The following is a 22,001-nucleotide window of genomic DNA, read 5'->3' on the forward strand; positions in this document are numbered from 1 at the left end:
TTAATGTTAGTCGTTCTGCCTTTTAGTTTTGAACTTTGGGCCAAAAAGAGCCAGGAGAGAGTGGTCTCCCGTTGTTACTTTCACTGCAGTATCAGTGTATCTCCCATTTACACTCACCATAGAGCTTGTCTTCCTTGTCTTCTGTGTTGTGAGCAGAGGCTGCTCTCTCTGTCTTTTGCTTGTTGCGCCGCCCGCAGTGTGAGACATGGGACTGTAGCCCTACATGTGCAGTGCCCAGTTCGTGAAAAAGTATAATAAGTGCAGAGGCCTAATTTTTTCTTAATGTCGATCTGATATGATGGCTGAAAAAATCTCAATTCCACTTCATTCTTCCACTCCGGGACTTCCTGTCTCATTATCTCACTCTTGCAGGTTCATCAGGTTGAGCCTACCAGACAGCACAGCTGTCTGATTGCGAAAGACATTATGGGATTACCATAAATATACAGGAGCTTAGGACTCACCCACTGCTTACCATTCTTTGTCTTTTCTATCTCCCTCATTTGCCTGCTACTTATTTGTGTCCCAGTTTGTCAATCTTGTGTTTGTCCCTCCCATGGAGCATAGCCTCTTTACAATCTGTGTTTATTGACTGGCTTATATGTTTCCACTGCTTCCTTTTCAAGCACCACTTTTTTTGTTTTGAGTTAAGCATACCATGAGAGTGCATGTATTTTTCAGCTCTCTCCTTCATGTACTTCTGACAGGGCCGGACTGGCCGTAGCGCGCACCGGTCGTTTCCCCGGTGGGCCAGAGAGGTGGGGGCTGGTTTTGCAGAAGTGCTGCAATATCGGCCCCTTGTAACAAAAGCGGGAGCTGTTCTTCTTACTAGCACCCACCCCCTCCCCCGGGCTGGTTGCTGTTCCCAGTCCGCCCTGACTTCTGACCCCGTGCACTCAGTGTTGATCTTTGTTGCAGGTGTGCTTCTTTGCCTCCCCTTGTTACACTTCAACTTGTGTACTCCCCCCATTTGCTTTCTCATTCAGGTGGTTCTCCTCTGCCCATTCTATGTTCCTGTCTCGCCCATCGGTTCTCCTCCTCACCCCCACCCTCCGTGTTACTTTCCCACCCCCACACCCTGCTTCTTTCTTGACCTTTGCTTCCCCTACCCTACACTGGCCTGTGTTGCTTCCTCATCCGCAACCTTTCTCTCTTGCCCATTGCTTCCAGGGCGGGACTGGCCATAGTGGGCACTGAGCGTGGGCCGGAGGGGTGGGGCCAGTTGTGTACCCGTGGGGCTGGTTTTGTTACTGGGAGCTGCTTTGGCAGCAGTGCTGCAATATCGGCCCCTGTAACAAAAGCAGGAGCAGTGCTTCTCACTAGCACCCCTCTCCCGGGGCCGGTCGAGCAACAATCTTCCAAGGCTGGTTGCTTTTCCCAGTCTGGCCCGACGACTTCTCCTACCCACATACGCCCTCTGTGTTGTTTCTGCCCCACCGAGCATTGCTTCCCACACTGGCACTCTCCGTGGTGCTCCTTCCCAGCTGTACTCTCCATGTTGCTCTCCCCAACATGCGCTACAAAAAAAAACTTTTGCACTACATTATTTTAATTTAACAATCCAACTCGGTAGAAAAATAAATTGCGAGTCATTTTGTAGACGCGCATCCATGGTGCATGCGTCTACCAAATGGCATGACCGCCGTGTCCCAGCACATTTTTAGGTCGAGCCTATGGCAGCGCAAATGCGCTGCACAGTAAATCAACCTCTTGGAATCACTTCAGCTTTCTTCAAAGCGCGTGCATGTTGTGCTCACATGCTATTGGCCTTTGCGTCTAGCTTCAGTATGCAATTGGCCAAAGGCGTGTGGAGGTCCCAGCTTCTTTTCAAAGGTTTACTCCCAGAGCGTTTTGCTCTCGGGAGCCAGCAGCGACGCGCAGGAACCATCTGTTTTTAATCAGCATGGGCGCGCTTGGTTCACATTCAGTCTTCCGTTCAACACATCTTCAAACGTCACTACGGAGTCTTCCTTCACCCACCTCTGCTCCCATGTTGAGATCTCCAGAAGCAGGCCTGGTCCTCATAGGAAAGATGCCGCCTCTTGTAATGTGGTTGTTACATTTTAGAAATGTTAATGTTTCCCTTTTAATTATCGTCGGTGGTCTGCGTGATAATCTCAGAACTCTCACTTTAACATAACGGTGACGCAAAGAGTTGGGAGCTCTGGGGACTCGAGGTGCACTTCACAAAAAGCTCCATTGGAAAATAAACTACATTTGAACAGTCTCAGCAGAGGGGCAAGTGACTGAAAGGGCACAGAGCGCAGCTACCAGGGCCCTAATGTTATCGCGTTCAGGGGCCTTATATGTCATCACGTGCTGGCGCATCATATTAAGAGCATGTTAAACACTGCCTACTTCTTCATAATCACATTTTTAAAAACAGGTTTGTGCCTATTTTGCAATATACTGTGCAAAACTGTTCAGTTTAAGTCAAATTAAGGCAGCTGAGATCTCCAGAAGCAGGCCTGCTCCTCATAGGCAAGATGCCGCCTCTTGTAATGTGGTTGGTACATTTTAGAAATGTTTATGTTTCCCTTTTAATTATCGTCGGTGGTCTGCGTGATAATCTTAGAACTCTCACTTTAACATAACAGTAACTCTATCACAAACTAACTTACTACCTCTCTCACTAACTACTACTAACTAACTATCACTCATGAACAACTTCAATCTCTTACTCTCTCTCAACAACTAACTTTCTCATTCTCTCACTATCTCACTCTCTCACACTACCTAACTCTCTCTTTCTCACTCACAAACTATCTACCTCACTCTCACACTAACTAGCTCTTTAAATATCTCTCTCTCCCTCACTCACTAACTCTCTCTCACTAACTAACTCTAACTCTCTATCACTCACTAACTCTCTCTCACAAACTAAATCTCTCACTCACTAACTAACTCATTCACTACCTCTCTCACTAACTACGTCACTCTCTCACTAACTAACCAACTCTGTCACGCTCTCAATAACTACCTAACACATATTAAATAACTAACTCTCTCACTCAACCACACATTAACTCACTCACTCACTCTCTCACTCTCTCGCAAACTAACTAAATAACTCTCTCACTAACTACTACAGCGCCGGGACGCCCCGTTGCTGGGGCAGCTGTGCGCTTTACAAGTCTACAACATTTACATTTACTACTAACTACCTCTATCACTCACTAACTTTCAATCTCTCACAACAACTAACTTTCTCATTCTCTCACTATCTCACTCTTTCACACTAAATAACTGTCTCTTTATCACTCGCTAGCTATCTACCTCTCTATCACACTAACTAGCTCTTTAACTCTGTCTTTCTCAATCACTATCTCTCTCTCTCTCACTAACTAACTCTCTAACTCACTAGCGCTCACTAACTCTCCCTCACTAACTTAATCTCTCACTCACTCTCACTAACTCACTCACTAACTCATTCATACCTCTCTCACTAACTATAACTACCTCACTCTCTCACTAACTCTATCACTCTCTAAATAACTAACTAACTCACTTATTTACTAACTAATAACACAAATAATATAATTTTAACACTAATTTGTTATACCATTTTAGCATAGTACAAACTTAAACACACCACAGCGTAAAAACATACGCAAAGTCATTAGCTATAGCTAACCACTTTTAAGCTCCCAAAGGCAAGACCTATTGGTTATACCAATGCTTGTTTTAGATTGTATTCTTTAGCAATGCAGCACAGCGTTGGGAATGCCGTTCGGCACGGCTAAAAAGTATTGATAAAACCAATAGATCCCAAAGGCGAGACCTATTGGCTTTGCCAGTGTTTTATTAATTTGAAAGTTTTATATAGGGATAGCCAGACCCAAATGTATCATTTCTGCTTTCTCTCACTCTCACTGTTTTCCTGTCCTTCTCGTCCTCCTTGCTCTGGTCAAATAAGCACTCATCCGTAAAAATGACTGCTAGTGCCCATCACCTGCAACCACCAGTACAAATTAAGCATGGAACTGGGAAGTCATGTTCGAACATCCAGTGATTCTGTGAAAAATCACTTATCTCTCGTGCCTTAAAAAAGGAGTAACATATTCTAGTGTAAGTGCCCATGTAAAACGCTCTAAGCGAAGTGCACACTAAAAAAAAAAAAACTTTAAAAAAAAACCTTGTTACTTTAACAGTCGCCAGCTCCTGTGCCCAGCAGTTGGTGAATCCTGGCCGCGTGCCCGCTCTTGCCCCCTCCTTCTGTCCACGCCTCTGCTCCGGGGAGATTAAAGCCCCTCCCCGATTGCTGGTGAGCACCGCAGTCGCTAGAAGGCGCAGAGCTCAACTGCCAGGGCGCTGACCCCCCGGAGCACCAGCATGGGTGAGAGAACGGACCTGTGGGGCTGCAAGAAAGACGGGGTCGGAGGGAGCAGGGCTGGAGAGAGGGGAGCGCATAGGAGAATAGAGTCCGGACAGTCGAGAGACACCACGAGTCTGAAGGGGGGGGGGGGGGGGGGGGGGGGGGGGTAGTGGAACTTCGTACATGTGAAGGGAAAAGTCCTGCTTTTGAAAAACGTCAGAAGGGGGCGTGGGTGCAGACTGACAGCCTGTCTGGCACATGTAAACCCCCAAATAGTTCCGCCTGTTTTGTCACTCTGTCCACCACCTTTGACACACCTGGAACGGCCGTGTTGGGTAAAAAGTACACAAGATGGGCTGAGAATGCGTGGACTTCCTGGAAGTTTAAGGGGCGCAGGAAACTGGGGCGCGAGCTGTGCAGGGGAAGTGGCTGCAGCGGCAAGGTGCGTGGGTGTGGGGGGGGGGGGGGCTCAGGGGCTGGGAGCAGTAGGGACATTGTCTGTGAGGTAAGCCTTGATGGACAGGGAAAGTGAGTGCAGGAGGCGCCAAGAGTGAGGTGGATGAAAACGCAGGAGTGGTTTCTGGGGGGAAAAATACTAACGGCGAGGGCAGTGCTGGAGCTGAAACATGTTCACTCTTAGATCTTGTAAATTGGGGGGTTAAGGGGTACCAGGACAAAGAGGGTGGAGTCAACAGGGGAGGAGGCGACGAGTCTCACAGTCAACAAACATTTATTTTTTATAAAACTGCAACTTGTAAGTATTAGTACACATGTCCTGCTTAATTGTGCACAAACATGCAGCGTTTCCCGCTATCTTTTGGGTTGGGGCACCTGCTGCAGAGATGAATGTCTACCCGGCAGTTTCCAGAGTTTAATGACCGTTAAAAGCCTCTGCTGGTTGCATCTGATCTGTCAAGTCACAGGTTTCACTCATCATAACATAGCACAGCTGGAAACAGCTGCGCATTTCTGATTGTGCATTGGCACAGTAGCGGCTGCACTCTGGCAAATCGACTCGGGGCTTTTCATGAAAGTGCCTTCCATAAGGCCCCATGGCATTCTGGTAGATGTAGTCGATGCATTTCAGTATTTCTTTAAGCAGTTTAATGGAGCTCCGCTTTCATTGGCTCAATGTCCTAACATGCCATTTTGCTGTAATGCAGTTTTTCAGAGGACCTTTGGCCTTGTTAGGTGACGCGGAGATGGAATGCGGTAAAACAACTTAAATAGTAAAATATCACTCTGTGTCTTCCAGCGAGGGAGCAACCACTGAAACCCCGGCCACCAACATTTTCCAAAATGTTGCCCCCCCCCCCTCCCCCAGCACTGGCTGTATCTGGTTACACCAGTGCCTGCATTATGGAGAGGGCATACCCCTCCCTTCCTAACGCTGTATTGTTTCCGGATGTTGCCCTGTCATCCCTTTCTGGTAAACATCCCTGCCAACTGGCAGCTCATGTCTGACCCCTTCAAGTAGGTCTGTCATTTTAGCCAACAGCAGGTTATTGTGCTAAGACTGTTAGACCTATCAATAAAAGTCCCAAAATTGTAACAAGTTTTTGGCTAAAAAGAAAATACTCTCTTGGTAACTTTGCATACAATCGATTGTCTATACCAAAGTTCCCAAATGGTGTTTTCTTGGTCAATCCCGGCTTTGTAGCAAGAGTGTCATTTATGGCAAGTGGCACCCTGAGATCCATGCTCCATTTTATATGCACTGGTGGCCCAGTGTTCTGTGGCACAAATCAAATTATCATTTGGATTTGGGGGAATGTAGTATAATGTGAAAAAGGAAGCTACAGGCCCTGCATCTAAATGGTGTAGGCCGAGGGTCCAGGCCTGACAAAGTTGTTACACATGAGTTCATGGGCCTCTTTTGGCAGCTATGTATGTATAATTTTACCCAGTATCCTTTGAGATGCTCCAATATGGCTTTACTTCTCTATGTTTCAGCCTTTGTAGCACTGGTAGCCGTGGAACAATTGCAATTTAATTGTGTATTGTCATACCTACAATCCTTTGCAAGTAACCAATATCTATCAGAGGCCTGTGGCATACTAGTTCCTACTCAAAACATCTACGGCAGGCAGGCTGATCAATGTTCAACTTCAAAAACTGAAGCCAGAAGACTCAAAGGGCAATGGAGGGAAGAAATCTAACACCGCTATAAAAATCGTCGCTCATGACAGTAGAGAATTTAGTGATCAGAAATGTAGAAAGTCGTGTACAACCAAGGACTCTTCAGAACAATCTCTGCGTCCCACCTCCCAGGCTGCACCTCAAGCAGCGCCAAGATGATAACCTCAAATGTCCCGTTCTTTCAAAAGCAGGCACTCAGAAACCTATCTGTGTTCTTTTCAGCTTGCTAACAACAAAAGAAATCGAGGAAGAATTTGAGGCTACCAGTATTGCAGGTTGGCCTACATCCCTTTGTAACAAGAATCACTAGAAATGCTAAGGGGCGAACTGTGCTGGGAGGTGAGACAGTGTGCTCCCATTTGTTTGAAAAGGCTCCCTTGAGCCACTGAGCTGACGAGCTCTTGGCGATGCACCTGTGCGCCAGAGAGAGGTACTGAGACCTGAGAGACTATGGCAGCCTTTCCAGCAACCCCAGAAGGAATTTTCGTTTTTTATCTCTACTGAAGACGGATAATATCCAGAAACACATGTCTTTGGTGAACCACTGCAGCTAAAATTCAAGTAAGAAATCCCTGTGAACTGCATTTACCACAATGCTAAGGGGCGAACTGTGCTGGGAGGTGTGGCAGTGTGCTCCCATCCCCCATTCACTAGAAAAGGCATTTATCCAAAACCAGACAAGTCATGAGTGACCCCAGAGGGAGCGGTAGCATGGCGCAAAACACACCTTGGCTTCTTGCAAAAGACTTTAGCTCCTATATCTCGGCTCTTGACTTTAGAGTTTGTACGGTTACATCAATAAAAAGAAACAAGCACTGGCAAAGCCAATAGGTCTCGTCTACGCTAAAGCTATTGGCTTTGCCAAGGTGTTTTAGCCTTGTTGTACACCAGCGTTGCTGTTGTTCAGCATGGCTAAAGGTTAGATGCATAGAGAAGAGTGTTGTAGAGTGGCATAGTGTTATGTATTAGAGTGGCATAGAGTGTAGCTGCGTACAGTGGACTAGTGTACAGTTCATTTGCATAGAGTATTGCAGAGTATAGTGGCGTCCAGTGCAGTGGCATAGAATTCAGCAGCGTACAATGCAGCGTCATAGACTGCAGAGCTGTAAATTAGAGTGTTGCATTGTAGATTGCACTAGCGTAGAGTGGTACAGAGTAGACTAGAGTGCTGTAGCGTGGAGTGCTGCAGAGTGCAGTGGCATAGAGTGGAGTTATACAGAGTTGGGTAGAGTGCATTGGCATAGAAAGCAGTAGTGCAGAGTAGAGTGCGTACAATTCAGTGGCCTACAGTTTAGTGGTGTTGAGTACAGTGGTGCAGAGTAGAGTGCAGTGGCTTGGTGTAGAATGGACTGGTTTAGAGGGCATTGGTGTAGAGAAGGAGTCTACCATCAGTGGGGCACGATCCAACGGGGGCCATAAAGTCAAGTCATGGGCATGCATTCCCCAGACTTAATGTTGGCACACAAAGAATTTTTGAAAAATCATTCCTCTACATTTTTGTTTCCAATAGAATATCGTCCCATGATGGTTAATTTTGTTGGTTGAATGCTTTAGCTGGAATGCCATTCAGGGAGTGTCCTGTGAAGCCGGGCAGACAGCTAGACAAGCCTTCCTGCCATGGTGCCTGCTTGCCAGGAAGAAAGGCAAATGTGCTCTACAAGTTAATCTGCAAATGGAAAGGGTGCTTGGGAGCTGGTACTGGCTTTAATTTATGAAATGACTCGAAGATTTGTGATGACAAAGATTTATTCTTTTTCAGTGGTAGTTCAACGAGTAAATTACTGAGCAGTGAAGTGTGTGCTTTCAATTATAATTGTATTTACATAGCGCTTACTACCCCTGAGGGGGCGTTGAAGAGACAATTATGTAAAACAATTGTATTATTTAGAGTCTGCGATTTGACTAAAATGTATACTTTGGAAGCACCATTTTATCGTAAACCTTTCTGCACATTTTGTAGCTGTCTATCATATGCTGTGTGTAATGGAAGTATAAAATAATGACTTGCATACTCACAGTGCTTTCTGTCACAGGCTGTGACCTTGCTGTACTAAAAATACACAAGTCACTATTTTCCACTGCACCAACCAGGATTTAGTTATGTGGCTCTCTGGGTACACACAAACCTCTGCAGTGCATTAACTAATAGAGGTTTCATAATGTACTATCATGCATTTCTCAATAATAACTTTATATAAAATAGATTTTTCATCTAAGCGACCTGTTATTTTGTATGTAGCTACCTGACGGTGAAAGACCTAAAAAGCTTACAGAATTCACTGTTTAATATTATTTCCCCACCGTAAAAATGATTTGCCGGGGGAATAGGGGGCGTTTATGGTTATCGATGTTGAGGAGAACCAGGTTCTAGAAATTTGTGATGAGGGCGTCCATACGCCTAAAAAAGTTTGACAGGGGTTCTTGGCATCACACAGTTTAAAGACCTCTGGTGTAGAGTGTTGCAGAGTATAGTGATGTAGACTGCAGCGGCATAGAATCCAGCAGCGTACAATGCAGTGTTGTAGATGCAGTGGTGTAGAGTACCGTGCAGTGGCATAGAGTGCAGAGATGCCGTGTGCAGTAGCATAGATTGCAGTAATGCAGAGTAGAGTGCATTGCCATAGAGTGCAGTGGGGCAGAGTGCAGTGTTGTGGAGCATAGTGGTGCAGTGGTGTAGAGTGCAGTGCCGTATTGTAGATTGTTTCAGAATAGAGTGGAGTTCAGTGGTGCAGAGTAGATTAGAGTGGCATGCATTGGATTGATGGAGTGCAGGGACGTAAAGTTACGTTTTACAAAGTAGAGTGTATTGGCATTGAGTGCCATGGTGTAGAGTGCAGTATTGCAGAGTGACATGGAGTAATGTAGAGTGGAGTTGATTGGAGTGGCCCAGGCTGGAGGGCTGTAGAGTGCAGTGATGCAGACATAGGCATAGAGTGGTGCAGAGTAGAGAAGAGCGGCACAGAGTGTAGTGTTACAGAGTGGCGTAAAGTGGAGTGGTGTAGAGGGCAATGGCGTGGAGCGGTGCAGAGAAGAGTAGAATGGAGTATGCATAGTGTGGTAGCACCCCTAGCCATTACAGATGACACATTTTCTATTGACATGACCATTACATTTGCTCAGAGATAGTTATACAGAAATAACTATTGAGCGCACGGCAACATCTAGTGTACTAATTTGTTTTGTCGGATTAAAGCATCTGTTTCCAACACACTTCAGAATTAACAAAAATTTGGTTTATTTGTACTTTCCTGATTCTGAAATACTTGCACAATTGTGTGCTAGAAAAACTCTTTCCTACCCCCAGTATCCAGCAAGATTGTTATATAAATCCTTTGCTTAAAAGTCAAAGAAAGAAAAGTAAGCTCCCTCAGAAGACTGTGATGGGCAACTACACAGGAAGGCGAAAGGGGTGAGTTTCAGCACAACTTGAGAAACCTACACTGGTAACCTCTCTGAGCTCAAGTGATGGGACCAGTTTCAGCGTTGGCATGCCAAACCATAAGGAAGTGCAGGTATCCAAGTCCATCCTGACAAAGGCATCCACCAGAAGAAGCACCATCTTGGGCCCCCATCTGTTGTGTGTCCATGAGATACCATCACTCATCCATGTTTCTGTGAAACATGCACACGACATACACATCACCTACAAATGCTTCATGCATGAGAGTAGGCAAGGGATTCAAGTTAGTGTAACTGGATGCAAACGTTTACAGGATGAAGCTAGTAAGGAATCTCCACAGGGGGTACAAGAAGAAATAATTGTGTCCCTGAGCAAAAATCAGGCGTCCGCCATCACCCGTCACTTAAATAGCCTTGGATGAGAAAGAAGACACCACCTTCAGTCAGGAGTTCTCTTCAGTGATCCCTTCTGTCGGTAGAGCTCTGCTGTTGAACCAAATCATCCTGTGTGCTTGCACATTACAGAGTTCAGTGGATGAAAACATACGGTAGACCATACAAATGACAAATCTGCATGGCTGTTCAAAGACAACGAAGGGGACTTTAACCCTAGTACTAGCATCCAAATATTCCAACCCCCCCCAAAAAAAAGTTTTCAAAAATGTCAATGTATAGCATTTTCTGAAAATGACTGTCTGTTTGATATATTTTTATCAAATCAGTAGATGTTTGTATTTTTATGGGTGGCCACCTGCTTGGTCAGTAGGGTGAAGATTTTCTCTGGGTAGCTGCTCATCAGTGTTTTATTGCAGGGTGTTTTTTCCTCTGCGAAGCTGGGGTTTTATGTTCTACCTCATCTTAGATGCCCCTTTGAAACTAAGAACCAGACTTGTGCAACGTTCGTTGTACCACATGTGGTCCCTCGTGTGTGTGTGTGCGAGGTCTCAGGAGTCATGCACCACCGTCTGTATAGTCTCATTGTCGTGGTCCAACATGCATCACACAGTATGTTGCTTTGGCTCTCTTTCTACCTTCCGACAGCTCTTGCGGTTCCTGATCCATATTGCAGAAGCTTGTAACTCTACTATGACAAAAGCCTATGGTGCAAGTTCTTGAGTTTCCCAGGTCCATTTGGATCCAGGACAAGCTTCTTTGCTTACTGCTATGCCTGAATCTCCAGTGAGATAACCAGGATTGCAATTCGAATCCTCCAAAGGAAAAAACCTGGACTGGATAAGATACCCTTGTATGGACCTGGAGAACTTAGGAGCTCTGTTTAAGAGATTGAACTCCAGTTGAAGACCTAGAGTTGTATACCAGTCAATAATTCTGTTAGATTACCTCATGTCAGCAGGTAACTTTTTTTTTATTAATCAAACCATTGTTTTCAGGTGACAGTCTATTTGGTTCAGATGGAGCAAGCAGACACTGAAAACCACAGAATGCACTGGTTTGCTAAAAAAATAGCCAAGTACAGGTCACCAGGTGTCCTGCAGACATGGTGTTCTTGGTAAACCTCAAAGTGTAGAGAAAACACAATTCTGTTCTCGCAGTCATGCATCTCTAGCAATCAGCAACAACAATACGAAGTCAATGATGTCAGCATGGGTTTTGAGCTCTATTGTGACGTCATTTATCCGACGTCCCTTTTAATTTTGGCTAAAAACGGTCTGCAGACTTTATGCCACGTTTATTATGTCGGCAGACATTTCTCCGTCTACATTGCTGCGCTTAATTAAAGAAAGGTGTAGGTAATTAAAAAAAAAAAAAAAAAAGAGAAGATCTTGGGAAGACCAGTGGCAGCTCCTTCACAATGGCGGAGGAGCGTCGCCCACTGCCTGGCTCAGAGCCAGCAAATGTCAAATAAAACAATGTTCTTGCATTGTTTTATTTTACATTTGCCTGCTCTTAGCCAGCGCCATCGGGAAGGGCGGGGCCTAGGCATGGGAGAGGGAGGAGGAGTACTACGTGCACTGCACTCCCTAAGTGTGCATATGTGTTTTAGGTGGCCGTCTCAGGCAGACCAAAACACACATGCGCACTAAGGTTTTCTCCAGCTCAGCTGCATTGAGCAGCCGGACTGGAGAAACCCCACAGACTCCCTGGTCTGAGCAGGGTGTCGTTCCTGCCTGCTCAGACCAATCCAGCGCTGTTCTGCAGCACGGGTGATTGGGACAGGGAGTCTGTCCCAGGGCTGCTGGGACCAGCAGGCAGAAAGAGGAGAGGCGGCGTGACGAGACGCAACGCTGGAGACGGCTGGTGACAAAAAATACATAAAAAAAAATTAATGTATTTCTAATGTATCTCACCCGCCCCACCACCCTTTGTTTATGGCAACTGCCGCTGGGAAATACCAGCTTTCTCAACCTCCCATCAACTCAGCACAGTACATATGTAGATGACACTGCACCTTCTGAATGCACATTTAAGATGCCCAGCCTTCTTATGTCCTTTTTCACACTAACATCTCCACTTGTTTTGGAGAGAAATATTTCCTAGAACCCGATACCACCCTTCGTCCCCGGATAAAGACTACAAGTTTATTTTTCAAGGTTGTGCAGCACCAGCCCAGGCTGAGCATTTTACCATTTGGGCATTTCCATGTTAGGTTGCTGTGTAAGGGCCTGCTTTCAGATCTGGATGGGCTGCCATCTACCAACCATGAAAGCCCCCCATGGCCTTGGTCGGTTAGTCAGTACCCGCTGCAGTGTGTGGGAGTGACGTGAGCATTCCTGTCGGGCTGAATTTGGTTTCCAATCTGGTCCTCTGCAGTGCAGTCTGCCCACCTGCCTGCCAGGCCCTTATCTTGGGCCTGTGCCAACATTATGTGCTGAAAAATCTGATTAGTAAAGTGCCATAAAGTTCATTAAACTATCTCCTTCTTTGCAAATTTGAGCATAAAATTTTACCATGGTAATCCAACCTAATATGCTGATGGCACACAACTATATTTAAAGGTCTCCTCGCCAAATGACATCACGCACCTCGCCATCACCCTAAACTCTGTACAAAACAGAATGTCTTTTCATCACCTAAAACTGAACTTCTCCTCATCTCCCTTTCACAATTCACACTTAAGTTACAATCCTGGATGGGCACTCAACATCCTGAAGAGTGACCCCCACTATCGTTGACTGTGCCAAATCCCGTTGAGTATGCAAGAAGTTTTACCTGCAGTCTCAAATCGGCACCATGGCCAGAAACGTGTCTTGCCAAATGTGTCTTCTCTGGGGAAACCGCAGCTACATTCCAGAGCAAGATCTGAAATCTCTTACTCATTCATTGGTGCTCTCATAAATCGATTATTCTAACTCTATCTTGACAGGTCTCCAGAAGAAAAAAAACACATCTAACCCCCTGAAATTGATCCTAGACTCTGCGCATACTTCGTCTATGGAGCCAAAAGGAATCCTCACATCACATCACAGCTATGCTGGTCTTTCTCTGCTGGTTGTCCATTGAAGCCAGGGCTACATACAAGACTGCTTGCATCACCCACAAGGCCCTACACACACTCACTCCCCCGTACCTGAGGGACAAACTCAAGCTTGCAGGAGGTTCTAGACTTCTGCAAATAGCCAAAGAATTGCTGCTAGAACCCTGGACTCCTGGCAAAATCTTTCTTGGAAAGCACAACCAGAATTTGGTACTGACCACCTTCAAAACCTATGAACTACCACCTCGCTGGCGACCTTCAAACAGAGCTCAAAGCCCTCCTTATTTAATGATATTTTAGCTAAAACATTAAGAACCATTTTAATTCACCTTCTAAACAGAACAAAAAGCCTTTCTACTTCAATAGTATTGTTGCTACGACATTGCAGCTAATCCCCTCCATGTTCACTCTGTACATACTTATTGTACAACATGTTTCCTTTTTCTGTAATGATTTACTTCTTTGTTATTCTAGAGCTTATTTAACTATATTTGGTCATTCTTGAACCCTCTAACTGTCCGTGTAATGACATATGTCAACTGTAAATCGCTTTGGTACCTTTGAGTAATGTTTGCGCTATAGTCCTTTTTTTTTATTTTCATTTTTAGGAAAGACAAAGCAATCAAGCAATTTCCAATATTAACAATTGAACTAAATAGGTAATTTAATCTACATGACGGCCGGTAGTCTAGTTTAGTGGGTCAGTGTGTCTCTATCGTAGATCTGTGTGCAGCATGTGGACTGTTGTCTTTTTCAGGTCAAATTTAAATTTCCAATTTTTTCCTGGGTTGGTCAGTCATGGTCCATCTCACCACTTTTCCTCTATTTACTTCACACCCCTCCACTCTTAACATTTTGCATGTTTCTAGTCCCTTCCAATGAGCCCATTCCTCAGGTGCCTCACATTCAATTAAACCACCAAACTCCTCTGTTCCTACTCATGACATTTCTACTTCTGCCCAGCCTCTTTATCACCCCAACCCTTCAAAGGTCTCAATTCTGAGTTTGTCAGAATCCAGGTGCTTTTAATCTAAGCCTGGGCAAAGCACTACGCTACGCTTGCGTAGTTTGCGCTAATTCGCACTACGCGAATTGCACGAAGCACAGTGCAAACACGCGTAGCGTAGTGCAGCGGTCATTTTTTTGCTTGCTCACGGTCCTCAACGTCAAGTTGGGGACCGCGAGCAAGCAAAATGACATCCCGGCGAGACCTTTTCCTTGTTCGCGATCAGCAACATCAAGTTGCCGACCGCGAGCGTGGAAAATAAACCTCCCGGCGAGCTTCTCAACGCGGGGAGGTCAGGTTTCTCATTGTGAGTGGTCGCGTATGCTCGCGATGAGAAACTACCAGTCCGCGTTGAGAAAGCTGCCGCTCGAGTAGAAATCTACTTGAGCGGCAGAAAACGACCGCTTGCACTGTGCAAGATGCAGTTTGCACTGATTGCACAGTGCCGGATGCTTGTCCGCACTGTGCAATCAGTGCGAACAGCATCTTGCACAGTGCACCACGCAGTTTGAAAAGCTACGCGTAGCTCGCGTAGTGCACTTCGTGTAGCTACGCGTAGAGCTACTTCGCAAACTACGTCCAGGGTTATTTTAATCGTACCAGATAAGCAACAAAACCCTAAAATACATTATTTATCGGGTGCAAGAAATGGCACCTATAAAGAGTTTCCAGGGCATACATAACATGTCGCTCTTGGCGTTTCATTCACCAAAATCGACATGGTATGGTAAATACCGTACACATTCTCCTATTTTTGGCACCCTGTAGTTATCGGATTCTGTAAATACCACCCAACTTTTAATTTCGGCCCCTGTGCAAAACACTGCCCCACTCATAAGCAGGTTTTAAATGCCAATACACACCAAGTTGGCAAAACTGTATAAAGAATACAAACTTTGCTTACCTTTGTGTTTGCCACAATCCTGCAACTTGGAGCATTTCAACAAATGTTCCCATTACCGATGGAAATCATTTTATTGATTCTCATTGAATGAAAGGCTGAATTGTCCTGCATTAGCCAAAACCATTATAAACTGCACACGCATTTCAGCAGCAACTACATTTGAAAATCCCAGGTTTCTTACAATCTTACGCCCATTCTGCATAGAATATTTCCATGAGGTATTTGCAGTGATCCTGCTTAGTAGGCGGTCAAAATCTTCACATTTGAATTGCCTGCAACTAGCCTCACCGCAGTTCCAAATCAGCATAGGTTAATGTTTAATATTGTACAGGTAAATGACAAAATATTATCAAAAATACTGCAAGACCTAAAACCGCAATTCATCATTGTAATGCTCTGCTTTCAATTTATCCTTAAGGGGAAACATTTTTCTGTAAATGGATGTGAGCATCACACAGTTTAAATGCACCACATCCAAAGATTAATGCATATGGGCCTGGCCCTTAATGTATTATTAAGACATTTGTACCATATCGATTTATAAAAGAAAAAGCACTAAAAAATATTTTCGTCTTAACAGTATATATGTGCTACTCACCTTGGCCAAGAATAGGTCTGTTACGGTTTTCACCTCTGTTCGTTGAGATAACTATATGAGGTTCATATACTTATAAAGTTTTTCGCCTAGTATTTTTTCAAATTCTGTCTACAGGAACTCAAACACTACAAGATCTGTCCCCAAGGGTTAGGATACAAATTAGCAGAGAAGAAGAAAGATCAAAATGCCCAGATATCTACTAGCTGTTTTTATTCAAATCCAACTTTTTTATTTTTCATTTTTTTAATGTTCCTTGAGGGACATCAGGCCAGTCTATCGCTGTCGGAAGTGGAAGGGTTGGTTAGTTTTAAATAACTCTCTGTTTTTGACCAGAACCTCTTAGAATGGCTGGCTGAGCCCAGGGGCGGCTTGGTCTGTAAGTCTGGGCAAGTGTGAGCTTCAGATTTTCCAACAATCATGCTGGGATATCATGTTATTATACGAAAAGCCAGGCTTGAGAGGGGCTTAAGGGCCAATGGAATGGAGTGCGGATTGTGAGGGGTACTTAAAACACAGTATTTTGTAAAATACCCACTTTAAATACCTTGAAAACAGAGTGTATGTGTGTTTTTGCCTGAGTGAGTAATTAAAAATCCCAGGTGAAAACCACGGTTTATTATCATTTTATTTTTGTGTCCCGGAGTCTTGGAGGCAGGGCCAGGGGGATAACGGGCACCAGCGGGAGTGTTATGCACAGTTATCAGCGTGTATGACAGATTGGCCGGCCATTTTCGCCCCCCCCCCCCTCTCCACCAAGCTACAGCCCTGCCTGAGCTTCTGCTGGAGGCAACTTGTGCCAAAATAGGAATTCTTCACAGCTTTGGTCATCTGGCTTCCAATTTTCCTTCCTGGCTCTTATCCACGAGTCCAGGCTCAGAACTTGGCTGCCTTTTTAGAGGCTCCTTTCTGTGCAGAAGGGTCTGTGAAGACCGATGCCAAAATTTCTATAAGCAAATAACACACTCCTTTAATAGATTTACCACAATCCTTTCCAAAACTGTCTGCTTCGGTAGTGGTATTTATTACATTGTCATATAATATTTTCAAAGTTCAACAGTTGGGGGTCATGTAATTTTTTTTTTTATTATTTATTTATTTATTTATTAATGATCCGCTCACAGTGATGTACATTGCTTCATGCCTACAACCCTGAGGCCGGCTGAATAAACTTCGTGAGATATTTCGTGGCACCGCACATCCCAACCTCCCTCCACTCCTGTCAGCACAATTGTCGAATCAGTAATGCGTTAGGAGCGTCCGATAGTTCAGCATAGTACATCCTTGCCATAGTAGTGATCTTCACCAAAGTCCGCAGTTTTCTCAGTTAACATACCTTGTACAAAACACCCAACTCCAACCCCACCCTCACCCGAGCCTGTAGCATCACATGGGCCGTAGCCCTCACATGTTGCCTACTCTCCTACACCATCTAGAGCCGCGGCTCCCCACAGAGAGCCGCTCCCCCCGCTGCAGAACATCACACACCCGCCTGTATGTCACCAATGACCGTGATGAACTCTCAAGCCTTGACGCCCCCTCTGTACTGAGGACACAATCGCCTCCCAACGCCGATGCCGCCTCCTATGCCTGACATATATCGCAGCAACTAGTTAGACAATAGCTTCCCCTGCGCTCCCCTCGTTTTCCGCCCCCAGCTCTGCGTCCGTTTCCATGCGGTCCCTCCCTAGGTATTCCGCGTATAGGCCCCCAAAAATGTTTGGCCTGCTTCTGGGCGAGAGTAGTTCGCTATAAGTATCTGATTGCGTGCAGCAGTATAGTATATCTTGCTCCCACTGCTTAACTGTTGGAAGGGGCCCCTTCATCCAACACATCGCCACCCTGCGGGGGTCATGTAATTATTAGCAAGGAGGAGTCTTGTTGGTTATTGGAATGAACCAAACAAACTGATGCCCCAACAAGAACTAACATGCCCGCCACCCACAGCAACTTAAAAGTGCTATCCATCCTTTCTGTGTTCATGCTGGGTGAGGTAAGGGTGCCAGGGCCAAACTGGCCATACCAGGCATCGGGCGTTTAGTCAGGAGGCTGTAAGGGTGGGGTGGTTTGGTTTCTGGGGCCGGTTTTGTAGCAGTACAGCAGTTTTAAAAACACCTGCTGCAGAGTTCCTTGTAGGTGCAACAGTAAAAGTGTCAAGATAACTCTGGTGATTAATGCACCTGCTGGAGAGACATTGAGTTTTGTCTAGTCTCATGTTTGACCCATCTAAGGTAGGTCATAGGTTTAATATGCCTACTGCAAAGAATGTGTACCATGTGGATCACAGAACAGTTTATGTGTATAGCTCAGTGGGTTAATGCTTTTGTCACGGATCCTTTAGTTACTGTGCAGTTCACAAGTTATAATCGTAATCTAGCACAGTGACCTATGCACTGCCTTCAAACCGCTGCATGCAAACTGCATGGTATAGGTTGGAAAGTTATGTTTTTTCCCAGTCTTTAATTACCCTAATGTTGAGAAAAGGGGTTTGTTTGGGTAGAAAGAAATTCGTAAAGTAAAGCCAAACCTAACCACTGTGTTACATTCTGAATTCAGAGTTTTTTGTTTCTACAGACCAAGCACTCTTAAAAAATGCCCATCAGTATGGATGAAACGTGAATCCTATACCTCGTAGTTCTCCTCGTCCTTGCAACATTTTCTATCCACTAATTTACACCTGTATGAGTCATTGTCTCTGTGTATGCATGTGATGTAAAGTGCTCCAACTCCCTACACTGCTATGAAAAGCGCTACAAACAAATAAAATACACATGAGATAGTGGCTATGAAGAGCTGAGAGGCACTATTGAAGGTGATAGTGAGGGAATCATTGAAGAGCCCCAACAAAGATTGTTGTATCCAGGTGCACAGCAAGGTCATCATTTACTATGCTTCAAAAGCTAATACAATTGAATATATAATGAAAACTGTGCTGTAGAATGCACAAATTTTGCCATTTCCCCCCCAAATTTTCCTGGGGGGTGATAACCCTCCCAAGCCCCCCTTGTAGTTGGTGTCGGGTTCACTCGCTGTGCTTGTTCACTATGCACCGTATGGAGGCTGGTCTGACAAAATTTTCCAGGGCTGCTTTGGGTTCAAGTCTGGCCCTGAAGGACGCATTCTGCAGGAATAATGCATGGATATCGTCTCCCAGAAACACCAAGGGCGGCGTGACATCACAGACCCTTTGCTCCTGAAAGACCTCACAAGGTTGTCCCCTTGTCCCGTGCTTACCCCTCCACAGTCTCCCTTTTGCTGTTGAAAGCTAGAAGCACAGCATAAAGAAGAAAGCACAGAAAATAGAAGGTGCTTTTTCACGACACCTGAGATCAAGGCCAGCAAAGCGCAAACCCTGGGTAGAAGCTGCTACCTCTGGAAACTTCTTATTGAAGTCCATGTGTCTCCACTTGGCTCGCCCGCCTGGCCAGATCTTCCTGTTAAACGTCCCACATCCGACTCTTTCAACTTAATGGCAGTGCATGGAAAACCACAGGGCTACTGATCGAGGTGTGGGGCAACCAGTGAAGATTTGATGCTTCTGACACAAATGAAAACACTGTTTAGGGCTCTTTCTAACAGTTTCGTTTCTCCACCAAGAAATTAATTTTTTTCAGGTAGCACAATCCTTTTCTGTACAGCCCAATGGCGCTGTATGGGACTGTTCATACCAATTTCCCATGCTCTCAACTCCCTTTTTGTACCGTGTACTCCTGCACAAGTTAGCAGTTAAACATAGTGGCAAGGTTTGAGAATAGGAAAAGTTATGACTTTGCAGGAGTCCGCTACCTTTTCAAAGGACCCCCTTCCTGGGTAAAACCGTAACCCTAAAACTTTGATTGTGGAAAATCCACCAAACTTTTTTTTTTCTCACACTTATGAATACATTTTATCAAATGTCATGTCTTCAGACCCTGAGAATCAGTAGAATGGAATTCTATATTTAGTTAAATATAGTTGCAATGGTTTTAAGTAACTTAGCAATTATTTAATAAACTTGAGAATCAGGACCTGACGTTTGTGTCACGTAATGAGTTTTTTTGGGGTACCCATGTTGAAGGTGAGATCACTACTGAATATAATTGAGTCAACTTATTCGATCCATACATTAAACATGAACTTGCTTATTGATCACAGACCACTCTCTATTGAAAGAAATATGCGTTTCTGAAGAAAGAATATAAAAGTTGTTTAATCAATTCGCCAACAAGGTTATCCCGCAGTGCATGGCTGACCCTGTCTGCTACTCAACTTCTCTGGATTTGCGGCACAATCTTCTTTGTTTTACAAGAACTAGAATTTTTCTGATGGGGCTAACTGACTTATCTTCTATGATGTGTAGCCTCCATAGACTGCTGACCCCATAATATGTTCCAGGCATCACATCTTTATTAACAATATGTACCCGTATTTAATATAAAATGCTCCAGGATTTGACCGGTACTTTGATGGTCATCTCTGTGCGAGGCTTCGACATGGAGGCCAATGATCAAAAGTTAGGGAGCATTCGGAGTCAAAGGCAGTTAGACTTTCTAAGTGCAAATGTATTTACTGGTGTAGTGTTACCCGGTTCTGCTTGTGTTGATAGTCTTTGAAATGGGAAGGGACAAATTTACTCCCTCCTTCGATTCTCCCATTGACGCCGGAGTACCTTAAGCGTATTCAGAACATTCCACATCCTGCTTCATGTACACATAAGAGAATACCCGCGTGTGTGGGTTGTAAAAGCTGCAACCATGTTTAATATTTGTGAGGTTATATTTTTATGAATGACACCAAAACATCTCCGTTGGGCAAATGTTGCTACCAGACGTAGCATGGCCAACTAATAGCCAGGCTTGGAGTATTAATGCTAAGAGGACCTCGCCCTACAGAAGTGCGTGATGGGACTGTTGCCTCCATATTAATGCTGTTAAAGCTCAGCTTCCTCCATGCTGCATGCGCTGTCCATAAGTGTTGTCAGGCTCTATAACTGGGAGGATCCTCCATAGGAGGCCTCTGATGGTAGCTACCGATCTCTGAAATAGTTGTTGTTACCAGGTGACCTACTGATGCGGCTAACACTAGTTGTGATGAACGTAACTGCTTATGTGATCTTTAAGTGAAGGAGGTGGGTTTCACCACCTGCCTGTGCCGCCCTGAAGTGATAAAGTAGAAATTGCGCCCATCCGTCCCCTAACGTGTGACATTCGTGGCACTAGCATGTTAAAGCCTCCAATGGTGCCCGGATGATGCAGCGGCGTGGTAGCCCAATCCGGCTCCATCCTCGCAGCCCACAAAATACATGCCCCATGCGTTGTAAGCAGTGCCCAGGGGTGACTTTTCTACAATTGCGTTCTAGAAATCCCCAATTATTGAGAAGGAAAAAAAAAAGCATCAATTAATGAAGATAGGAAGCACCCTACGAACAGACACCACAAATATGGGTGTTAGAACTAGTTGCACTTCAGCAACTTTGTAAACTTAAACACAGGAGAGAACCAAAATTCTGCCGAGCTTACTGTCTTGTCTGCAAGAGACTTTAAGAGTTAAAATTAAGTGCATAGATAAATCAGTGGGAAATTGATTAAATAGTGTCGTTGAGAAGCTTGTCCCCATTTCATAGGGTGACCAGACGTCCCCGTTTTCCCAGGACGGTCCCCGTTTTTGGGGAAGTGTCCCCGTGTCCCGACACTTTTCTCCAAGTGACTCAAATGTCCCTGTTTTCAAACAGTGTCCCCGTTAAACACAGAAATGTCCCTGTTTTTCATTGTTCTGGTTGAACATGCGCGTGCATGCTCTCTTTGCACTGTTTACGGCATGTGTCGTCACTGAGGTGAGCGCTGTAGCAAGAAGGGAAATCCTTTGAAGAGAGACATTTTACACGCAGCGCCACCTACGTCATCGTGCCAGCCAAAGTTTCTTCTTTGGATAAAACAATATTTCTTCATCCTGTAGCTTGTATTCATAGTCATACAAACTTTTCAGTAGCCCTTATGCATACCGTGCAAGGATTAATGCATTGCTCATTGCATGTTTTATTCATAACCAATTGATGCATGCTTTGTGTTCTCCATATCAAAGCTATGACTTGACCTTTTGACTGACCTTTCAGATCACGGCAAACTGTTTAGCTGGAAAGGACTTAAAAGAGCAGGGAGAGGCGAGCAGCGCTGCTCGAGCTTTTTGCTCAGGTCTTCACACTATTGCACTATGAGATGATACCAATGG

The 22,001-nt window shown here is 44.9% G+C and overlaps 1 protein-coding gene across 2 annotated transcripts in view; it reads left to right on the plus strand.

Annotated features, from left to right (window-relative positions):
• Positions 1 to 4,197: 4,197 nt before the first annotated feature.
• Positions 4,198 to 22,001, plus strand: part of LOC146772630 (methanethiol oxidase-like) — a 201,531-nt gene continuing 183,727 nt past the window's right edge. The window contains exon 1 of one of the 2 annotated variants that reach the window (XM_085638727.1): positions 4,198 to 4,336. In XM_085638727.1, coding sequence (XP_085494853.1) covers positions 4,333 to 4,336 — 4 coding nt within the window. In that variant the 5' untranslated portion in view covers positions 4,198 to 4,332. Of the gene's footprint in view, positions 4,337 to 4,604; positions 4,758 to 22,001 lie in introns of those variants that run through there. The other variant, XM_085638729.1, reaches the window with a different exon arrangement.

Source organism: Triturus cristatus, chromosome 12, assembly GCF_964204655.1.
Source record: "Triturus cristatus chromosome 12, aTriCri1.1, whole genome shotgun sequence".
NCBI lineage: Eukaryota > Metazoa > Chordata > Amphibia > Caudata > Salamandridae > Triturus > Triturus cristatus.